Below are 18,521 nucleotides of genomic sequence, written 5' to 3'. Positions count from 1 at the left end.
TTAATTTTATATTGCAGACAAACAGAAACTTCCTTCTTTCATCTTCCCACTTTCTGATTTAGGATAAATTTAGTTTCCTTTGGACTGGCATTTGCTTCAGCAGGCAGTCTTCCTTCAAGTACCTCCCTGATTGATGTATAATCTTTGATATCTTCCATTAGCCTCCAGGATCACTAAGTTCAAGGCCCCCTTGGAACCTAAGGAGCCCTGCCGAGGAGCTGAAGGCCTTCAGAGTCCTTGGGGTGATTGACAAGGTAACTCTTCAGTGTCTCTTCAAGAGTTCAGTCATAAATCGACTGCATGCTGACATTCTGCCTTTGAAGCTTTGGATCTTAAGGATATGAAACAAAAGGAGAAAAATGACTCAAATACATCTGCACTTTGAAATAACAAAAGCAGAAGAGAAAAGGCTTTTATCTAAGCAATTCATATAAGGTCATGCAAAATATATTTGAGCTGAAGGAGAAGGTGCGTGTTTGTTGTCGTTTAGTAAGGGGCTTGGTTTTTAAAAAATGGTGTGGCAAGGTAAAGATGCACTTTGTGTTAGTTAAACTCGTGAGTCAGTTGTTGTTCATTGTTACCTGATATAGTCAATCTAGTGGTCAAAAAGGAAAGTGATATTCTCCTAATAACTAGCACTTATCGAGCACCTGGAGCCCTGGTGGTGCAGTGGTTAGCAGCTCGGCTGCTAACCAAAAGGTCAGCAGTTTGAGTCCATCAGTTGTTCCTTGGAAACCCTGTGGGGCAGTTCTGCTGTGTCCTGGGGAGTTGCTGTGAGTTGGAATCGACTCAGCGGCAGTGCATTTGGCTTTGGGTTATTCCACACCTACTCTGTGTCAGGGCCTCTGTTAGGCGTTCGGTATAACACATCTTATATTCTTCTTCCCACAGCCTGTTATTTGCATCTTGGTGGAGAAACTGATGTTTAGACCAGGTGAAGTAACTTGCCCAGAAGTCATATAGCTAATTCAGGGTTGTTGTTGGGTGCCGTCGAGTCAATTTTGACTCGTAGTGATGCCGTTGACCCCATGTGACAGAGTAGAACTGCCCCATAGAATTTCTAGGCTGTGATCTTTACAGGAGCGGATTGCCAGATCTTTTCTCCCACAGAGTTGCTGGTTGGGTTCAAACCTCCAGCCTTTTGGTTTTAGTGGCCAAGTGCTTGACCATTGCGCCATCAGGGTTCCTGGAATGTATACCGAGATCTTCTTGGTTCCAAAAGCTACTGTTCTCCCCCTCCCAACCCACATACTTTTAAACTTGGATAGAAATACTGAGCTAACAAAGATACTGCACCCAAATTTGGTGGCATCCCAGATATGCAAAATATTAATTATGCTGGGCCTGTAGATAGTTTACAAGGGTAATTTAAGCACTATAGCCAATAAGCCATATCTTAAGTACTGTATTTTAATATATTTGGTCAACCACCACTTTGCCATTCAAAGTAAAAGAAAGTGTTGTATTTAATATTAAGGTATAATTTAACTTCGGTCTTTTTCACCATTAGCTATCTCTTATGAAGCACTCTGGTGTCATGTAACTTAATGTTGGTTGAGTACTTTTTGTGTAGTAAAGGCTGCAGGTGATCCCACACATAAATTGACAGTGTGGAGTGTACCTCAGGCAAGTCAGACAGTGACACCTTGAGGTGCTCTGAGGGGGGCTTTAGGCTGGAAGTTATGTCACACTGTCAGTGTCATTAAATCCTATGAGTGTCCTCCCTCCCCCCGCCCCAAATAAGTTTTATATTGACTGAAATTTGAACCTAAGGAATTCTAAATAGGAGGACATTGTTTTTTTAGACCCTAAAGAGTTTCTTTAACCCTGTTTTCTCTAGGCTTTCCGGTTTGGAGACTATTCTGTTTGAGAATAGATGGAAGCAAAATAGAAACTGAACAGTTCTAGGTTCTTAGGTTTCTGGGCGGCAGGTACGCCTTCTTGATGTACGGTGTCTGCCTCTGCTCTCGGATCTGGTTTTTTTTTTTTTTTCTTGTTAGAATGTCATCATTTGTTGCTATTATCTAATCATGCGTAAGTTACCTCGAAGTCCTGAGTCTCAGAGGTTTTTACAGACAAGGGACTTTTGACGGTGGAGGAATTCCTCAATTGTATACTGAGGTATAATTTATTAGTGTCTGCTCTCTTTAACCTGGGAGGTGTTTGGTGTTTAGAAGGTGACATCTAACTTTTCTAAGTAGAGATGGGGAAATATGTATTTTGAGAATTAATAAGCTTTGCAAAAAATCTTTTAGAATTTATAATACGTCTTCATTGCAAAAAATGAATACGTGGATTTTTCAAAAATGGAAAAATTTTTTAAAGATAAATTCCTTCTCATTATACTGAGAAATATTTAAAATTTGGGTTTTAGAAACTTCAAGTTTGCAAGAAAAGTGTCGAATAAATCAAAAGGCTAGAAAATACACGGTGCATTAGTCCAGCCCCAACAACACAGTTTCTCTGATTCTGTTTTGTTACAGCGTTAGCTCTTTAGGGGTTGAGTGTTGTTACCTGTTGGATTAGGAAAATAAAATTTCCTTAGGAGTAGAGTTTTTACAAACTTTTATATAGAGAATAAAGCAGATTTGTACACTAAAAGAATGTGGGCTCCATGAGAATAAGATTGTGTCTTTCTTGTTTACCGCTATATTCTCAGCACCTAGGACCACGCAGGCACATAGTAAATGTTTGTTGAATTGAAACTTGAGTTACTAGAGTGTGTTATATAAAGAGTGACACCTACTGGTGCAATGTGAGACTGCTACCTGCGACCATTCTGCAAAGTGACCATTCTGAAGGTCTTCACTGCTGTTGTTGTTAGGTGCAGTCAAGTTGATTTTTGAATCAGAGTGACCCAATATGACAGAGTAAGACTGCCCTATAGGGTTTCCTAGGCTGTAATCTTTACAGGAGCAAATGACCAGGCCTTTTTTCCTGCAGAGCCACTGAACAGGCTTGAACTGCCAACTTTTGGTTAGCAGCTGAGCGCTTAAGCATTGTGCCACCAGGGCTTCTTGTCTTTATGCATAAGGACAGTGATTCCATAACTATGTCTTGGTCTACTATTCAAAGGGAAATAAATAGCTTTCCGTTCTTTAATTGCTGTTATAAAATCCTTTGCTAACTAGATATGCAACAAGAAATTTAAGCATTAGTGCTCTTGGAATGTAGATAAGCTGGTGTACACTCAGAAGCAAGAATGATTTAAGGCTGATGAAGGTCCTCAAAATCACGTCATATGAATAGCAGCTAAAAAACGAGAGGACGTTGAACGTTATGAGACATGTGGCCTTCAGATATTTGAAGGAGTGTCCTGGATAGAGTGACGGTAACATTTATCGTTCAAATCGGGACACTTTTGGGGGTAAAAGATGATATAAAGGATGCTGGAACAACAGGTGCGAACCGGAATCATCTTGGGTCTGATTTCCCTGGGGAAATGGTTATGAAGGACTTGTTTATTAATATCACCACAGGATACAACTAGAATGAAATAAGTAGAAGTTTCAGAGAAATACATTTTGGCTCACAGTTGGAAATACCTATCAAAAATTAGGCTTGACCAAAGGTGGTGGACTCCTTAGATCTTAAGAGTTTCTTGTCATTAACCAAAAAAAAAAAAAAACAAAAAACAAGAACAAACCAGTTGCTGTTTGAGTCGATTCCTAGTCATAGTGATCCTATAAACCCAAAAACCAAACGCACTGCCGTCGAGTTGATTCCGACTCCTAGTGACCCTATAGGACAGAGTAGAACTGCCCCATAGAGTTTCCAAGGAGCGCCTGGCAGATTCAAACTGCCGACCTCTTGGTTAGCAGCTGTAGCACTTAACCACTACGCCACCAGGGTTTCCTTCGTGATCCTATAGGAGAGTAGAACTGTCCCATAGGGCTTCCAAGGAGTAGCTGGCGGATTTGAACTGCCACCTTTTTGGTTAGCAGCAAACTTTAAACCACCGCGCCACCAGGGCTCCCTTGTCATTAGGGGTTCTCAAATAAAGGCTGAAGAACCACTGATGGTGGCCTTATGGAGGGCGTTCAAGCACTGGATGAGTTTTTACATTAGATGACTTCGTAAGAGTTCTTCTAGCCCTCGGATTCATTTACTAATACTTTTCACACAACAGTAGGGGAAGGTTGAAATCAGCATAAAACACAGTGGGATGATGAAGGTGGGTTGCTGGCACGTTCACAGGAGTTTGTGCATGTGTGGGGGCAACCCTACACGTTTGTGTGTGTGTGTGGTGTGAAGGTATGGAGTGTGTTTATGTTTATGTGTGTATTGGGATTGTCTTTATATAAATAATTTGCAGTTGAGATAGAAATCCGGATTGGTAGTCGATATTAAGATGCCCTAGGACGAAGAGAGTTTCTGAGAAAGACTACTGTTTTATAATTTATCTGTTAAAAGGCTAAAGGGACCTGTGATATTCTTATAACTCCCTGTGAGTCTATAGTTATTTCAAAGTAAAAGCAAAACAAACAAACAAAAAAGACTAAGAAAAACACTAGCTTGAACACAGAGTAATAATTCCAAAATTTGATCCCCTTCTAGCTCTTCTGGTTTGTTGTGGCCAGTGAGTCATACTGTGTGTGTGTGTGTAGAGCTCATAGGAAGAATGTTGAAGATGGTATGACTGTATTGCCCAAATTTGTTATTACTCCTAGAAAACAACTTAAATAGGATGCTTGATTAACATAAGATGTCAAGTCATTGTTATAAGAGATGCCACGTACTTTATAAAGCTATCATGATTTATCAGGTCGCGTACCTTGGCATTTTATAATCAAGATAGCATCCCAACTTTATCTGATGCTTTACAGGCAGAATTCTTAGGTTGACCAGGCATTGGAAAAATGCAGGATTTTCTACTTTGCAGCTAAAATATGATTGAGTAAATTTGTAGAAATTTTTCAAATTGAGTAACTAATGAAAAAGATTGGTATTTTTTGTTTCCCCAGATGCCTAAGTAATATCTTCTATGACGCTTTATAGAAAAAATTGTTCTCCCTGGGAACATAGAAGCATCAATATTTGGGTATTTGCTCACTGAGGGAACATTGGGTTGAACTGGATTTATAAATATTTGTCCTTTATTTAAACAGTGTTGTAAAAATATTACCTGGTATCTTCAGTGATATCAAATCACAGTATGTTAGATTTTAGCTTCTGGAAAGATATAGTAGATGTACTCTACCCTATTCCTTCACTAAGTACAGCTAAAAATCTCTGGACATTGTATAGTGAATAAACGTAAGAAGAGTCTGAGAAGTGGAAAGAAGGAAGATTGGCTAGTGACCTTGGAACCGAAAGAACTACGTGGCAGTGAGTTCCTTCAGTTTTCTTTTTGCCTTGTATATCCCAGACAGGATACTGGAGAATCTGGCAACTTGGAAAAGCCAGTAGATACAGACAAAAAAAGCAGACCCAAGAAAAGCCTGTTGTTTCTAGCCAAAGGAAAAGAAAAAGGTTCACTTGGCAAGACTGAGAACTTTTAGACAATAACTGCTCTACTCTAGGCAAGCACCATAGGAAAAATGATGTTCCTACTCCTACCCCTTTTAGTGAAGGCCAAGTGGGGAGCCTAGACTTCCCTCCGTGCCAGGCTGTAACAAGGTGCCCCAAACCCCTTGTTGGGGTGATGCCAGGGAAGGCAAAGTGGGGAGCTGGGACTTTTGTCTTCACTGGGTGGAAGGAGACATGTCAGTTGACACCATGTAGGGAGTTTAGGCTTTCAGTCCCAGCTGGTGCTAATGAGGCATTCCTTTCCTGCTCCACTGGGGTGGTGTCAGAGGAGACCTAGTGGAGGTCCAGGACTTAGATCACTGCCCAATGTTAAAGAAGCCACCCCCATGTGGTGTCAGTTGAGAAGTAATGAGGTGTCCTTGCCCCTCCTGGCCAGGGTAGCATCAGTGGAGGCTTGAACTCTTCCACCTGGCAGTAACAAGGAGTCATCCTCTCCTCCTATGGGTATCAGTGAAAGCCAAGTGGGAAAACTGAACTACCACCTCCACCTGGAAGTAATAAGCTGGCACCTTCACCCCCCACCCCCATTGGACTGGTGTTAGAGGAGGATTGATAAGTGATTTACTATATTTTTACACAAAAACACGCACCTTCTACGTTTGTTTCCAACCGTGCCCTTCCCCCTTGAGGTATTTCCATAAACGTGCTATGCTAAATTTTTTACAGCAACATGTGGAAAATTCACATAGCCACGCTTATGAAAATATCTCACGAGGGGAGAAAGTGGTTGACAAACGAACGTAGAAGGCACGCGTTATTTGCGTAAAATACAGTACATAAGATCCAAAGTCTCATAACATAATACTACAAATTCCCAGGTTTCTGTTGAAAAGCACTCATCATATCAAGAACCAGGAAGATGTCAACTTCAGTGAAAACAGACAACCAACAGATACCAACACTAAAATGACACAGAGGTTAGAATTTTCTGACAAGGACTTTAGAGCAGCCATTATAAAAATGCTTCATTGACCAGTTCTGAATATGCTCAAAACAAATGAAAAAATTGAAAGCCTCAACAAAAAACTAGAAAGTGTCGGCAGAGATATAGAAGATACAAAGAAAAACCAAATAGGTGTTTTAGAACTGAAAAGTAAAACAAGAACAACAAACAACTTGGTGGAATTAATAGCAGAATGAATAGGAGAGAGAAAGAGTCTTTGCACTTGAAGATAGAACGATAGAAATTACTTAGTCTGAACAACTGAGAAAAATACATTGAAAAAAATAAAAATGACCAGAGCCTCAGTAACCTGTGGGACTAAATCAAATGATCTAACATTTAGAGTCACAGAAGGAGAAGAGAAAGAAGATGAGACTGAAAAGTATTTGAAGAAATAATGGCTGAAAATTTCCTAAATTTGGCAAAAGACATAAACCGACAGATTTATGAAATTAAATGAACTCCTAACAGTATCCTTCTTCCTAGTCTGTCTTGCAGTAAGACAGACTAGGAAGAAGGACCCGACATTCTACTTCTGAAAAGAATTAGCCAGTGAAAACCTTACGAATAGCAGTGGAACATGCATGATCTGATATAGTGCCAGAAGATGAGCCCCCCAGGTTGGAGGGCACTCAAAAGATGACTGGGGAAGAGCTGGCTCCTCAGGGTAGTAGAGTCAGCCTTAATGATGTGGGTGGAGTCAAGCTTTCAGGACCTTCATTTACTGATATGGCATGACTCAAAATGAGAAGAAACAGCTGCAAACTTCCATTAATAATCAGAACCTGGGATGTACGAAGTATGGATCTAGGAAAATTGGAAATTATAAAAGAAATGGAATGCATAAACATCGATATCCTAGGCATTAGCGAGCTAAAATGGACTGATATTGACCATTTTGAATCAGATAATCATATAGTCTACTATGCTGGGAATGACAACTTGAAGAGGAATGGGTGTTGCCTGCATTGTCAAAAAAGAACATTTCATGATCTAACCTGAAGTACTGTGCTGTCAATGATAGGATAATATCCGTACACCAAGAAGGAAGACCAGTTAATATGACTATTATTCAAATTTATGCACCAACCACTAAGGCCAAAGGTGAAGAAATTGAAGATTTTTATCGGCTTCTGCGGTCTGAAATTGATCGAACGTGCAGTCAGGATGCATCGATAATTACTGGTGATTGGAATGTGTAAGTTGGAAACAAAGATGAAGAATCAGTAGTTGAAAAGTATGGCCTTGGTGATAGCAACAATGCCGGAGATCGAATGATAGAATTTTCCAAGTGCAGTGACTTCTTCATTGCAAATACGTTTATTCACCAACATAAATGGAGACTGTACACATGGAGGAAACTCTGGTGGCGTTAGTGGTTAAGAGCTACGGTTGCTAACCAAAGGGTCAGCAGTTCAGATCCACCAGGCGCTCCATGGAAACCCTATGGGACAATTTTACTCTGTCCTCTAGGGTTGCTATGAGTTGGAGTCAACAGCAACAGGTTTGGTTTTGGTTTTATACACATGGTCCTCACCAGGTGGAACACACAGGAATCAAATCAACTACATCTGTGGACAGAACAGAGACAATGGAAAAGCTCAATATCATCAGTCAGAACGAGGCCAGGGGCCAACTGTGGAACAGACCATCAATTGCTCATATGCAAGTTCAAGCTGAAACTGAAGAAAATCAGAGCAAGTCCATGAGAGCCAAAATACAACCTTGAGTATATCCCATTTGAATTTAGAGACCATCTCAAGAATAGATTTGACACGTTGAACACTCATGACCGAAGATCAGATGAGTTGTGGAATGAAATCAAGGACATCATCCATGAAGAAAGCAAGAGGTCATTGAAAAGACAGGAGAGAAAGAAAAGACCAAGATGGATGTCAGAGGAGACTCTGAAACTTGCTCCCAAACGTCGAGCAGCTAAAGCAAAAGGAAGAAATGATGAAGTAAAAGAACTGAACAGGAGATTTCAAATGGTGGCTCAAGAAGACAAAGAGAAGTATTATGACACGTGGAAAGACCTGGATATAGAAAACTAAAAGCGAAGAACACGCTCGGCATTTCTCAAGCTGAAAGAGCTGAAGAAAAAAATTCAAGCCTCGAGTTCCAATAGTGAAAGATTCTATGGGGAAAATATTAAACAACGCAGAAAGCATTAAAAGAAGATGTAAGGAGCACATGGAGTCACCATACCACAAAGAATTAGTTGATGTTCAACCATTTCAAGAAGTAGCATATGATCAGGAACCGATGGTACTGAAGGAAGAAGTCCAAGCTGCTCTGAAGGCATTGGTGAAAAACAAGGCTCCAGGAATTGACGTAGTATCAATTGAGATGTTTCAACAAACAGATGCAGCACTGGAGGTGCTCACTCGTCTGTGCCAAGAAATATGGAAGACAGCTTCCTGCCCAACTGACTGGAAGAAATTCATATTTATGCCTGTTCCCAAGAGAGGTGATCCAACTGAACGTGGAAATTATAGAACAAAACCATTAGGGTCACACGTAAGCAAAATTTTGCTGAAGTTCCTTCAAAAGCAGCTGCAGCAGTATATCGACAGGGGACTGCCAGGCATTCAAGCTGGATTCAGAAGAGGACGCGGTACCGGGGATATCACTGCTGATGTCAGATGGATCCTGGCTGAAAGCAGAGAATATTAGAAGGATGTTTACCTGTGTTTTATTGACTATGCAAAGGCATTCGACTGTGTGGATCATAACAAATTATGGATAACATTGTGAAGAACGGGAATTCCAGAACACTTGATTGTGCTTGTGAGGAACCTTTACATAGATCAAGAGGCAGTTGTCCGGACAGAACAAAGGGATACTGTTTGGTGTAAAGTCAGGAAAGGTGTGCGTCAGGGTTGTATCCTTTCACCATATCTATTCAATCTGTATGCTGAGTAGATAATCCTAGAAGCTGGTCTATATGAAGAAGAATGGGGCATCAGGATTGGAGGAAGACTCATTAACAACCTGCATTATGCAGATGACACAGCCTTGCTTGCTGAAAGTGAAGAGGACTTGAAGCACTTAGTAATGAAGACCAAAGACCACAGCCTTCAGTATAGACTACGCCTCAACATAAAGAAAACAAAACCCTCACAACTGGACCAATAAGCAACATCATAATAAACAGAAAAAAGATTGAAGTTGCCAAGGATTTCATTTTACTTGGTTCCACAATCAACACCCGTGGAAGCAGCAGTCAAGAAATTAAAAGATGCATTGCATTGGGAAAATCTGCTGCAATGGACCTCTTTAAGGTGTTGAAAAGCAAAGATGTCACCTTGAAGGCTAAGGTGCCCCTGACCCACGCCGTGGTATTTTCAATCACACCATATGCGTGTGAAAGTTGGACAGTGAATAAGGAAGACTGAAGAAGAATTGACGCCTTTGGATTGTGGTGTTGGCGAAGAATATTGAATATACCACGGACTGCCCAAAGAACGAACAAATCTGTCTTGGAAGAAGTGTAACCAGAATGCTCCTTAGAAGCAAGGATGATAAGACTGTCTTACATACTTTGGACATGTTGTCAAGAGGGATCAATCCCTGGAGAAGGACATCATGCCTGGTAATGTACAGGGTCAGAGGAAAAGAGAAAGACCCTCAACAAGGTGGATTGACACAGTGGCTTCAATGGTGGGCTCAAATGTGGCAACGATTATGAGGATGGTACAGGACCTGGCAGTGTTTCATTTTCTTGTGCATGGGGTCACTATAAGTCAGAACCGACTGGAGAGCACCTAACAACAACAACAACGCAACAGGATAAATCCAAAGAAATGTATGGCAAGGCTCACTGTAATGATTGAAAGCTGTGCTAGAGGTACAGCACTTTACCTGTATAAGACAGACAATTCTAATGACAGTGATTTCTCATCAGAAACCATGGAGGTCAGAAGGAAGTGTCCCAACATTTTTACATGCTGAAAGTACAATTTTGTCAACCCAGAATTCTACATTCAGTGCAAACGTCCTTTAGGAATGAAGGGGGAAATGAACACATTCTCAGATAGACGAACACTAAGAGAATTTGTTGCCAGCAAATCTCTATCCTGAGAGAATAGCTAAAGGAAATTCTCTAAACAGAAAGGAAATTATAAAGAAAGGAATTTTGAAATATTAGGGAGGAAGAACAATGGAAAGAGTAAAAATCGACCAGTACAACAGACATTCCTTCTCCTCTTGAATTTTCTAGATCATGTTTTATGGAAATTTTAACACTGTCCGATGTGGTTCTAAATGCATATAAAGGAAATATTTATGATAATTATATTATCAATGGGGGAAAATAAAAAGACATGAAGAGAACTAAGATTTCTACACTTTGCATGACATGGTAAAATGATGATACTAGTAGACTACGATAAGTTATGTGTGTATAATGAAATAACTAGAACAACCACTGAAAAAGCTATACAGAGAGATACACTCAAGGACACTATAGATAAACCAAAATGAAAGTCTAAATAGTGTTACAGTAACCTACAAGAAGGCAGAAAAAAGAAAACAGAGAGAACAAACAGAAAACAAGCAAAATAACCTGGCAAACTTAAACCCTAATTCATCAATGATTAGATTAAATATAAATAGTCCAAATACACAAATTGAAAACAGATATTGCAGAGTGAATGAAAAACCTGACCCAACTATACTGTGTCTACAAGAAACTCACTTAAAATATAATGATGTAGGTAGGTTGAAAGTAAAGGGATGGACAAAGGTATGTCTTGCAAATATTAATCAAAGGAAATCAGGGTGGCTTTATTAATATTAGATAAAGTAGGCTTCAGAGAAGGAAAATGACCAGAGGCAGAGAGGGACATTTTATAATGACAAAAGGGTCAATCTGCCAAGAAGACATAGCAATTCTAATGTGTATGCATCAAACATCAGTTTTTTGAAATATGTGAAGCAAAAACTTACAGAACTGAAAGGAGAAATACACAAATCCAGGATTATAGTTGGAGACTTCAACACCCTCTTTCAATAATTGATAGAACAAATAAAAAATTGGTAAGGACACAGAAGAACCCAGCGGAACCATCAGCCAACAGGATCTAATCAACATTTGTAGAACATGGTATACAATTGCAGAATCCACATTTTTTCCAAGTGTCCATGGGACATATTAAAAAAAAAAAAAAAACCCACTGTCGATGAGTCGATTCCTACTCATAGCGACCCTGTAGGACATATACCAGGCATTAAAAGGATAATAAAGGAATACTACAAACAACTCTGTATACATAGCTGAAATAGACCAATTCCTATAAAAGTACAAACTACCACAACTCACCCAATCTGAAATAGATTATTTGAATCGCTTTATGACTGTTAAGGAGCCATGGTGGTGCAGTGGTAAAGAGCTCGGCTGCTAACCAACGTTTGGCTGTTCGAGTCCACCAGCTACTCCTTGGAAACCCTGTGGGGAAGTTCTACTTTGTCCTATAGGGTTGCTATGAGTTGGAATCGACGGCAAAGTTTTTTTTTTTTAAATGACTATTAAAGGAATTGAATCTTTAATTATTTATTTTTATTTTAATCCACCATGTTGACACATCTACAAAGAAGTTACAGCTAACATTATACTTAATGGTGAATGAATGAATGCTTTCCCCTAAGATAGGAAATAAGGCTGACTTTGCAGTACTGCTGTTCAGTATAGCACTGGTGTTCTAGACAGTGCTGTAAGGCAAGAGGAGGAAGCTAAAGGCGTGCAGATTGTAAATGAAGAAATGCAACTGTCCCTATTTGAAGGTAACCTGATAGTTTACGTAGAAAATCTCACTGAATCTACCATAAAACTCCTAAAAGTGAGTTCAAGATTGCAAGATACAAAATCAGCTACAAAAATCTGTCGTATTTCTGTATCTTAATAATAAACACATAGAAACTGGAATAAAGCAAAAACAAAAAAAAAACTATACAGTTTAAAATCGCTCCAAAACTATTGAGTTACTTAGGTATAAATCTAACAAAATGTGGACAGGACTTGTATAATGTAAACTGCAAAATGATGAAAGCAATCAAAGATATAAATAAATGGAGAGGCATACCATGTTCATAGATTAGAAAACTCAACATAATAAAGATGTAAATTCTCCCCTAATTGGTATAAGGTTTAACACAATTCCTGTCAAACTCTCAGCAAGATTTTTTGTAGATACCGACTAGAAATTTTATTCTAAAATTTCTATATAAAGGCATAGAAACTTGAATAGCTAAAACGGTTTTGAAAAAGGAGACTAAAAAGGGTGTAATAACTGTACTTGATTTTGAGAATTATTATGTTGTTGTTGTTAGATGCTGTAAATTTGGTTTTGACTCATAGCAACCCTACATACTACAGAACGAAACACTGCCAGCTCCTGCGCCATGCTGACAGTCGTTGTTATGCTTCAGCCCATTGTTGCAGCCACTGGTTGAGGGTCTTCCTGTTTTCTGCTGACCCTGTACTTTACCAAGCATGATGTCCTTCTCCGGGGACTGATCCCTCCTGATAACATGTTCAAAGTATGTAAGTCGTAGTCTCGCCATCCTTGCTTCTAAGGAGCATTCTGGTTGTACTTTTTCCAAGATGGATTTGTTCGTTCTTTTGGCAGTCCATGGTATATTCAATATTCTTTGCCAATACCGCAATTCAAAGATGTCAGTTCCTCTGTATTCCTCATTTATTGTCCAACTTTTGCATGCTTAGGATGCAATTGAAAATGCCATGGGTTGGGTCAGGCGCACCTTAGTCTTCAAGGCGACATCTTTGCTTTTCAACACTTTAAAGAGGTCTTGCACAGCAGGTTTGCCCTTGTCTTTTGAGTTCTTGACTGCTGATTCCATGGGTGTTGATTGTGAATCCGAGTAAAATGAAATCCTTGACAACTTCAATCTTTTCTCCATTTATCATGGTGTTGGTAATTGGTCCAGTTGGGAGAATTTTTGTTTTCATTACATTGAAATAACATAAAGAAAGAATTACTATAGAGCTACAGTAATGAGGACTGTGTAGTATTCCGTGGAGGGATAGACATACACATCAGTAGTGTAGAACAGGGAATGCAGAAGTGGACCAACACAAGTATGTCCAACTGATTTTTGAAAAAGATGAAAAAGCAATTCAATATGGAAAGCATAAGTCTTTTCAACAAATGTTTGGAGCAACTGAATATCTATTGACAAAATAATGAATCTTCACCTAAACCTCACACCTCATACAAAAATTAGCTTCAAGTACATCATGGATTTAAACATATAACATGAATTATATAACTTTTAGAAGAAAGCATAGGAGAAAATCTTCATGACCTAGGCTTTGGTGAAGTTCCTAGACATGACACCAAAAGCATAATTCATAGAAAGAAAACTTGGTAAGTTGGACTTTATCAAGATTAAAAACTTTTGCTATGTGAAAGACCCCACTGAGAGGATGAAAGTGAAAGTGAAAAAAAAAGTCAATCTCAAATGGTCATTTGCAATGTGATTCCATTTATATAAAAATCTTGAAATGACATAGTGTTATATCTTGATTGTGCTGGTGGTCACAAGAATACACGTGTGATAACGTAACACAGAACTATATGCACGCATCGTACCACTGTCCTTGCAGTCGTTGCTGTGCTTGAGCCCATTGTTGAGCCACTGTGTCAGTCCATCTCCTTGAGGGTCTTCCTTTTTTTTTTGCTGACCCTCCGCTTTACCAAGCATGATGTCCTTCTCCAGGTACTGGTCCCTCCTGATAACATGTCCAAAGTATGTGAGATGTAGTCTTGCCATCCTTGCTTCCAAGAAGCACTCTGGTTGTACTTCTTCCAAGACAGATTTATTCGTTCATTTTAGCATAGAGTATAGTGGAATAAATTACACAATACTTGGGAACTGTCCCTTTTGGCAGCCTAAACCTGCAAGTGTTGTAAACAGTTTTTCTTAATTTGCTACTAAACAATTTTTAATTTAATTGCTACCTTTTATAATAGACTTGAATGGGCCCAGTTACCTGAAAATTCATTGGCATTTGATACATGGACGCACCTTATTTTTAATACTGCCCTGTGACTTTGGGCAGTGTGAATGTTTTACCAGTCCCAGGCTGCTTATGGTATGAATAATCGTATCAAGGTGATACCCCTTTTTGGATTCATGCCCTCAGTAGAATTGTTTTGCATGCCTCACCTTAGTCCATAATCCATTAAGTTTCTGCATTTCTGTTTGAGGATGGCAGAAAGTTGGTGTCAGAATGTGCTTTCTGTTTTTATACACTGTTGACTCATTAATGCACAGCCATCACGAGGCACTTAACTGAGGAGATGAGTTGGCCAGACAGAAGTCGTGCTTCTAAGAGCCTCAGGAAACATCAACTACTGTGGGTGTGGGGCAGGTGCATGAAACAGTTCCAAATGCTGTGGTGGGGGCTGGGTGGGGATGGTTCTCTTAAAGCTTCAGGAGTAACCAAGAGGCTGAGAAATAGTTACTGCTAGTGCCAGCTTGCACAAATAATGCTAATAAAAACAAAAACCGCAAACTAATTTATGCATATTGTTGAAGAGAATATAGTTCACTTTAGGTCTTATATATAGAATCAGAATAGGCTTTGCTTATAATTAGTAATGTCACCTTTAAAGAACTATATCTAATATACTTATTTTTGAAAATAAGGGCCAACTACACCTACAAACCACATGTATGATTTTTAGTTATGTTTCATGATACTTTATGCTTTGATACCTTATGCTCTTACCGTTGGTTAAATGGAGTCCCAATGGCACAGTGGTTAAGAGCTTGGCTGGTAATCAAAAGGTTGACAGTTCAAATCCACCAGCTACTCCCTGGAAACCTAACAGGGCAGTTCTAGTCTGTCCTGTAGGATCACTATGAGTTGGAACCGACTTCATGGCACCTAACAACAACAAATGGTTAAAAACACATCTGAATTATAACTAAGTGCCTATATAGTGCATTTGGTGGTTCAGTGGTAGGACTGTCACCGTCCCTGCGGGTTTGATTCCTGGCCAGTGCAGCTTACGTGTAGCCAGTACTTGTCTGTCCGTGGTGGCTTGCGTGTTGCTATGATATGACACTGAACAGTTTTTGGCAGAGCTTCCAGACTAAGACAGACTAGAAAGAAAGGCCTGATGGTCTACTTCTGAAAATCAGCCAGTGAAAACCCCGTGGATGACCATGGTCTGATCTACACCTAACCATGGGTGGTACAGGACCAGGCAGAGTTTCATTCCATTGTGTGTGAGGTCGCCATGAATTGGCAGCTGACAACAACACAGTACATTTTATACTTTCAAAACCCTTTATATATAATATTGATGTTAATATATTGGATTTATAGGGTATTCTTATTCTAGAGGACTTCCGTTCTTTTAGCATTTAAAATATAATTCTCTAACATATTTTTAGTGCTAGGTTGGTATCGACAGTTTTACGGTAGACAGCCTGAGTAATTTAGAAGTAAAGGGACTAATTTAATTTCACCTAACATGGCTTGGATTATATGATCTCATGTAAAATACTTAAAGGTCATCTGATCCAGTGCATTATAGATCTTGTGGTCCACCTACATTGCCCCATTGACAAGTGGCCGTTCAGCTTCAGGCCCTTCTATTTATTTAACAAACGTCTTTCAGTGCTATCATGTGGCAGGCACTGAGTTGGGTCCTGGGAATATTAAGCTATATAAGACATTTTTCTTCTATGTGGCCTAGCAGGAGAGTTGTATGCAAGTGCATATATTCTGAAGTAGCCGGGAAGGGGCTATAGAGAAGCTCGAACAAAGACATTGCTACTCCGTGTCTCAAAGCCAGTTATTCATATCATGTGGTTGAAACTCTCTCGCCTGAGCCAATATTGCCTTTTACGTCTAAATATTGCCCTTCTCCAGTGACTATCTTTTAGTTGTTTCAAGATAGTTATATTGTCTTTTTGATTCGTGATGTTTTTATAGTTTTTCTAAATTTTATCTTGCAGGAAATTGGCTATTTTTATATTTATTGTTTCTAAATTTTATCTTGGATCTTCCTTGTACAACATTATGGTTTTTCTTCAGGTTAATAGACTGCCTCATTATTTTTTCCTATTCGTTTTAATTTTTTGTATACTTACCACTGATTTATCCCAAACCCTCTGATTGAACCTTAAAACATCTCTAAAATGCCTCAGGTAATCCATCAGATCCACACTTTTTTCAGAGCCATCTCTCTTGGATTTCTTCATTGTTCAAGTCTAGATTGGTGTTTTCTCTTGACCTGGGTCACAGCTTTCCCCTTCACACTTTACCTTCTTGCTGTTTTGAGAATTCTCTTCACCAGTCTTCTGTGTTGCATCCCTTACTGCTGAATTTCTGTCCTCGTCATTGGGTTAGTCCCTAGTTTTGCTACGTAGAGTATGTTCTCCAGAAGGTACTTGGAGGTGAGATTTCATATATCTGAAAATGTCTCTTTTTTCACTTGGACTAGTTTGGCTGGGTATAGAATACAAGGTTAGAAATGTATTATTTCTCAGAATTTTGAAGACGTTCCCTAGTACCATCTAGTTTCTGGTGATTCTATTGAGCTTCCATTCCATGTCCCGATTGTTCGTATGTGACCTGTTTTCCCCTTCCTGCTTTCTCTCTGGAAGCCTGTAGGGTCTTCTGTCTGTCCTTAGTGTTTTAAAATTTCGTAATGATACGCTTTGGTGTTAGTTTTATTTTTCCCCAATTGTTGAGCTGAGCATTTGGTGACCTTTTTCAACTTGGATGAGAATCCAAGTGTTTTGTTGGGAGACCGAGTGAGTGGCATTATCTGTATGTCTTATCTCCTGGTTGCTTAGAAACGAACCTTACAGCCTCCTACCTGGGGAGCTAGTATAAGACAGTAGCATTGTAGGAGTCCAGTGGCTGAAGGAGGACTGAGGTCCTCACTATTCGGTGGGTGAATTTTCATGTAATGCCTGTTTTCAGTACCGTGCCTCAGTCCTACTTTCTGTTTATCGTGTCCACCTGGCTCCATATCTTTAGAGGATGAACCTCTGGTCTTCTGCCAGAGAGGAAGAGGGTGCTGCCTGGCTGGCTGTGCAGCGACCTAGACTGTGTAGACTGTTTCCCAGTCTACCTGTTCTCAGGAGATGACTGGTAACTCTGATTTCTGGGGCTCTGCGGCAGAAATTGATCTGCTTTTTGTCGTTCTTTTCCACCTATTGACACTCAACACCTGTCTTTTGTCTTTTAAGATTTTGCCAAATTTTCTCATCTTCTTTCTTTTCTTCATAGTTATAGTTGTATATCTTCTAAATTCTCTATACTGTTATTTAGTGGGGCTTGTAGAGGGGAGAGTGACCCATATTTAAGAGATTTGAATTTATCACATTATCTTAGCTTCATGGGTCAACCTGCCTTGTTAATCTTTTTCAAATTGTTAGTAATTTTTTTTTTTTTAAACAAATTAGAGCAAAAAGTCCTGTAGGTGGACTATAAGCAGAATAATTACTTAAGGTTGACATTGATCTCTTAAGCAGTATCCTCTGGGTACTGCCAGTTATGTCCAAATCATCATTCCTACATCTGTATTTTAAGTTAAAATTCAGGCAGCTTGAATGGTTGGTTTGTAAGTTTGATGTTTATACACCGTTCTCTTTATCCCTCTTTTAAAAATGTATTTTTATTTGTCCCTACTCTGATTTTCTTCCAGTTCATCCTCCACACTGCTGCCGAAATTATTTATAAAACAAATGTTTTAGGAAGCAATTTTTCTAAAACTAATAACTCCTTTGCTTAATACCTTTAATACTTTCCTGTAGTTCTCAGGATAAAGTTCAGACTTGTTAGCGAAGCCCACAAAGAGTGATCTAGCCCCTGCTTCCTCTGCTGATGCTCCACCTGGTTCTTACCCTCTTCTGTCAGACCCCCACAACACACTTTCTTGGCTACAGCCCTGTTGAACTTGTGGGTAAACAAAGGCATCACGTTTCACACGTGCTGTGCCTGCTCGGGAAACCCTGGTGGCGTAGTGGTTAAGTGCTACGGCTGCTAACCAAAGGGTCGGCA

General features: G+C 39.5%; 1 protein-coding gene across 25 annotated transcripts in view; it reads left to right on the top strand.

Annotated features, from left to right (window-relative positions):
• The window catches only part of RPS6KC1 (ribosomal protein S6 kinase C1), a 198,226-nt gene that overhangs the window by 115,434 nt on the left and 64,271 nt on the right, over window positions 1-18,521 (top strand). For 22 of the 25 annotated variants that reach the window (XR_002783603.2, XR_010319450.1, XR_010319449.1 and 19 more), the window contains one exon: window positions 162-254. The exons of 2 other annotated variants lie outside the window; for them this stretch is intronic. Coding sequence is in view for 13 of the 23 variants with exons in the window: in XM_003419889.4 (XP_003419937.1) it covers window positions 162-254 (93 nt within the window). In the remaining 10 variants the exon portion in view is untranslated. Of the gene's footprint in view, window positions 1-161; window positions 255-5,282; window positions 5,329-18,521 lie in introns of those variants that run through there. One more of the 25 variants, XM_064276916.1, reaches the window with a different exon arrangement.

Source organism: Loxodonta africana, chromosome 25 (assembly GCF_030014295.1).
Source record: "Loxodonta africana isolate mLoxAfr1 chromosome 25, mLoxAfr1.hap2, whole genome shotgun sequence".
Taxonomy (NCBI): Eukaryota; Metazoa; Chordata; class Mammalia; order Proboscidea; family Elephantidae; genus Loxodonta; species Loxodonta africana.
The sequence above is the reverse complement of the archived record's forward strand: the minus strand, read 5'-3'. Positions and strand labels throughout refer to the sequence as shown.